This window comes from the organism of the source record quoted next, unplaced genomic scaffold, assembly GCF_019419815.1.
Source record: "Pyrus x bretschneideri cultivar Hongxiangsu unplaced genomic scaffold, Pyrus_bretschneideri_v1 Contig30, whole genome shotgun sequence".
Classification (NCBI taxonomy): domain Eukaryota; kingdom Viridiplantae; phylum Streptophyta; class Magnoliopsida; order Rosales; family Rosaceae; genus Pyrus; species Pyrus x bretschneideri.
Window position 1 is genome coordinate 2,550,523 of NW_025999613.1, and position 4,872 is coordinate 2,555,394.

Genomic DNA, 4,872 nt, shown 5'->3' on the forward strand with positions numbered 1-4,872 from the left:
TGTGCATTGAGGTGACCACACCGCACTCACCACTAATTAATCTAACCCACATCTGTAACGTCTTATGCAAAACATATATGTTGGATGAAACCTTAAAAGTTTAACTTGGTTGAAGCCTTGAAGTTATGTCCATTGCCCTTAAACTTCCAATAGTGAGGGGTGTTCGGCCATAGTTTTAGTTTTGTTTCCAAAATACAAGGCTGGAAGCAAGAAATGTTTTGCTTATGAGAAGGTAATCAAATATCACAAGGCATTGGTCACATTCTGCAGCCTTCACAAATAAGTCTAAAAAAACCTCAGCATTTTGATTCATATAGTGTTTTTCACTAACATTAATAGTTCTAACGTGGCTAATGGTACATTTTTTTCAAAACATTCTGTGGACCATACAAGCCACATCATCTCGGAGAACTTTCACATGAACTATAACGTTGAAAAATATGAATAGAACGTCAATGATGTAATGCGATGATCCACTTTTTAATCTTCCTGTTAACATAACCATGCAACTTGCCAAAGAGGACGGCTTGACCTACTTCTTTAGGTTCTGGAAAAGCTCCGGCAGATGGGCGTTTGTAAGCTTGGTTCTCTTGGTGATCTCGTGCTTCTTCTTCTTGGGTTTGGTTTTGCTAGGAATGCCTTGACTCTGTGCCAGGGCCCTTCTTTTTGCAGTATCTGTAGCCGGCTTCATCCCATTCTTCTGGAGCTCTTTCTCAATGTCAATCATATCACGAGGCAATTCAATCCCCCGAAAAAGCACCTTAAGGTCATCATCAACTTTGGAAGCAGGCAACCTGGGGTCATTTGGATATGCTATGTCCTCTTGTGAATCAAAGTTTGAAAGCAGCCAGATGTCACCTGAAGCTTTCAAAGCCTAGAAAAGAATTTCTCTTTCTAAAATTCTACGGTAAGAGTAGTAATCCCGAGATACATATAATTCACATCACAGGAGACACAGAGGCCTCAACCAAAATCTGAAAGTTCGGATGCAAAAACAAGATGCATAGCCCTTCTCCTTCATATAATCAACAAAAGAAGAAATCTAATAAGACATCTTTAAGACCAAAGATGTAGAACTCTCTTTCGGGGTCACCATACCAAGCTAAAAGCATTTCAAACAGTTCCTAATAGGTTCCACATTAATGGCCTCAGTAAAAGCAATAAGGTTAAAAAGAGATGAAAACTTCAAACCTCCGTAGTTACTCGGACCCCTAAATTTGCAGAGTTATATGGACCGTCAAAACATTGACAGTCAAATATGGTATCTCTCTCGCACACAAAGATGGTCCCATTTACAATTGGTGGAAGAGAGAGAGAGAGAGAGAGAGAGAGAGAGAGAGAGAGAGGGGGGGGGGGATCTCTAAGATATCTAAAAGCTAAATACGGTATCAAATGATGGTATTTGCTATACCATGATTCATCAAATAAGTAGGAGATATACAAATAATATATACCTGTAAATCATCCATCACATTTGGGTAAGCATCCTTGAGATCAATGACCGGTATACCCTCTGAAAATTTCCGTATTAAGGACAGCAACTGTTTTTTGTCTGTGATACGATGTTTTGACTACACATAAAAAAAAAGACAAGTGAAGATCTCATCCTTCATGGAGGTTAAACAAAAAGGCTATTTATAAATAATTCAAATGATATATAAAACCATACTATCCTGGTCTACTCAGGCATACAGTTAGGTAAAATTCAAAGTTACCTTATAAGAGAAGCTCTTCCCATCATAAGAAACTTTTAGATTATTCCTCAGGCTGTCAAAGACAGCTTTGTTAGCATTCACATCAACATAACATTCTTGATTAATTTGATCTGGCGTGTACGAAAGCCTTGTCTGCAAAAATATGTAAACATAGAGATTCAAAGTCATCAAATAGTCTATCCAAGCTAGCATATCTCTTGCGAAACTAAAGACCAAAAAGCGAGAAATAGAAAACAACAAAACAGAGCAGGGAAAGGGAGAAGAGTAAAAGGTGTTTTCAGGAAAGCACCAAACTGCTCCAACAAAATTATAGATTAACACCAATGTTAGCACCTAGTGAATTTCTAATTGCTACAACTGAACCCGTGGCAAAGCTAATATCTTTAACGACAAAAACTCTTCCATCTAAACTGATACTCCCCATTTCAACCTCGCAAATATTCTATTATAGGGATCCAGAAGATCAGAAATAAGCAGAGCCACTAACTTAAGCCTTCAGCACGGCCCTCATATAAATATTATATGCAAATGCTTACTTATTTCTGAAATCTGTTATTTATTTAATTATTATTCAGTAGAGACAAAATTTAATCCAATGAACAATAAAATTACACAAGCAGTGGACAAGATGGCGACAACTGGGAATGCAAAAGCATAAGAAAAACATGGAAGCAAGTGTTCTCAAACACTAAGATGTAAAACACAGAAGACAACACCGTACATAGTATATAGCAAGATCAACTCCTGAACATTGGCATTAGATCAACCCCTTAATTCTGGAGAGATTGAGGCCCAAATGATGACCAAGATAAAAAAAAAATTCCCATAAAATCTATACCCCACCACCTGCAAGATCTTTGAAAAATCATAGCCAAACTGCCCAAATAATTAGTCAAATGTATGCACCCCCTTAAAACCCTGGTCTTCTTCCCCCTCCCTGGTAATTTATGTTTCTCAGGTAAAAAGGAGAAAACGTACTCCAAAGTCCAAACTCCCTGAACAACAACGGCCAAAGACTCAAAAACCACAGGGCAATGTAAAAAAACATAATCCACAAACTCCAAGTCACTCTTGCATAGGGGTTGGGTCTCCTACTTTTATGAGCCACTAACCAAGTAGCAAACTTCACTTTGGAAGGAATTCAGATTTTCAAGATCAGAACTATATGAATACAACTTGCATCTGTTCACCAACAGCAGATTACCTGTACAGCCAATTTTCTATACCCATACCACTCATACCGCGTGCTCTAGATATTGATCCGTCTTCGGCTCTACATCTAAAATATTCCTTGTTCTGTATAACTTCAAAAAAAAGACTATGAACATAACAAATTTTTACATACAGACCATTAATTCATCATTTTGTTACGCAAAATGAGTGTGGTGGGGGAGGGTGGCAACAACCCACTCCGGTCCCAAAAGGTGAGACTTATGTTGGACATACAAGTCAACACTGTCCAAATCCGCAATCAGAAGTGGCACACCAATAAGTTACATGCCAAGAATCTCTACAAAAATCCTGCTCCTTACAACTTACTGTATAAATCAACATGAAACTCAAAACATCATATTGGGGTTCAGACAAGGTTGTAGTTCAAACAATGGACACCTCAAAGTTATTTGTCTTTCAGGATTTAAAGTATACACTACAAAGTTATGAATTGATATGACTCATTTGGAGGTTTGTAAATAAAGCAATATAATAATCATTTACATCAAGCAAATAATGGGAGGAAATGTAAGTTTAATTCGAACCTCCCGCAGCAGGTCTATAACACGCTTGATCTGAGCTCCAACAGGGGCTTTCCGTATGGTATTAATATGTTGAAGCCTCTCAGTATCATTTGAAAATTTGACAGCTGGAGCAGGAGCCTTAGTGACCGCAGGCGCAGGTCTTGGCGTTGCTGTGGCCCTATCAGATGCAATGCCGATAAGAAGTGACTGTGCGCTTTCTTGCTGCTTCTTGAACCTATTTAAACTCTCTTTCAACGCCATCTGCAACTCACAAAGTTTACTGAGAACTCATCATATCTGTTAAAACAGTACAAAAAGATGTACTAACCAAACAACGCAGCTTATACAAGAACATCAAACTGGAATCTACAAGAAACTATGCAAATGGTGGAGTGCCCTCGAAAGGGCCTCTTCCTCAACCCACCGTATGGCTGTTCAAAACCTCACCCTCTCCGTAGTTTAGATTAGATTATCCGATTGATTGTCAAAAAATTCATAATCTTTCAATCTCTAAGTACAATCGCAATTGCAAATGATTTTTATTAATTTGCCAAGTTGATCTTTTTCTTTTTCCCAAGACTGGAGCCCGATAATATTATCAAATCATTTTCAAGGAAGTAATTTGAGGTCGCGGTTGTACTCTTAGAGATTGAAAGATTATGAATTTCTTGACAATCAATCGGATAATCAGAAGGGTTTGAACCCACCATTTGCAATAGCTTCTTGTAGTTTTCAGTTTGATATTCTTGTATAAAAGTTATGGTCACGTTCACAACAAACCAACAAAAAAATATTGAAAGCGAAGACCAAAACGAAAACAAACTGATTAAAAACTTCTCAACTAGTACCTCCAATTAGAGGCCTTGGAGAATCGAGGTATCGGGCTGCTAGCGAGTATGCACTCTCGGCAGGCCGGGAAGATTCTTACCGGAGAGAGAGATCAGAAGACGCAAGAGGATTGAGGAGAGTGAGAGACATGCGTTGTCTTGGTGGACGGCATGGAACTGAGAAAAAAGAGAAGAAAGAATAGGAAAAAACAAGGAAAGACGAGGGAGAGAGAAGGAAGATGCGAATGAGGAGATTGAAAAGAAGGAATAGGAGGTAGAAGGGAATTGGGTTTGAAGTTTGCCAACACATTGGGCCTTGGAATTGAAATTGGGTTTAGAAAATAAAATCTAATGTAAATAAATAAATAAAATTAATATACATTAATTAGGTTCAGCTTGGTTTGATATTTGAATTTCTGAGATCGAAACCGAAATCGAATTAAAATAATTCAGTTCTGTTTGAATTTTACAACTCTGGTTTGTTTTTGTTTTCGATTTGACTTTTTCGGTTTTGATGAACGATTTAGTTTTTTCAGTTTTTCAAATCCATCCCTAGGCAGAACAAAGTTACAATTTTCTTCTATGCAATGCAAT

At 37.8% G+C, this 4,872-nt stretch overlaps 1 protein-coding gene across 1 annotated transcript; it reads right to left on the bottom strand.

Annotated features, from left to right (window-relative positions):
• Positions 1-280: 280 nt before the first annotated feature.
• LOC103964565 (transcription initiation factor IIE subunit beta) lies at positions 281-4,530 on the bottom strand. The gene is made up of 5 exons (XM_009377514.3): positions 4,300-4,530; positions 3,473-3,712; positions 1,716-1,847; positions 1,455-1,571; positions 281-874 (listed from the first exon to the last, which is right to left on the bottom strand). The coding sequence occupies exons 2-5, from the start codon at positions 3,710-3,712 to the stop codon at positions 533-535; spliced, it is 831 nt and encodes a 276-aa protein (XP_009375789.2). The 5' UTR covers positions 4,300-4,530; the 3' UTR covers positions 281-532.
• Between the last annotated feature and the right edge of the window lie 342 nt (positions 4,531-4,872).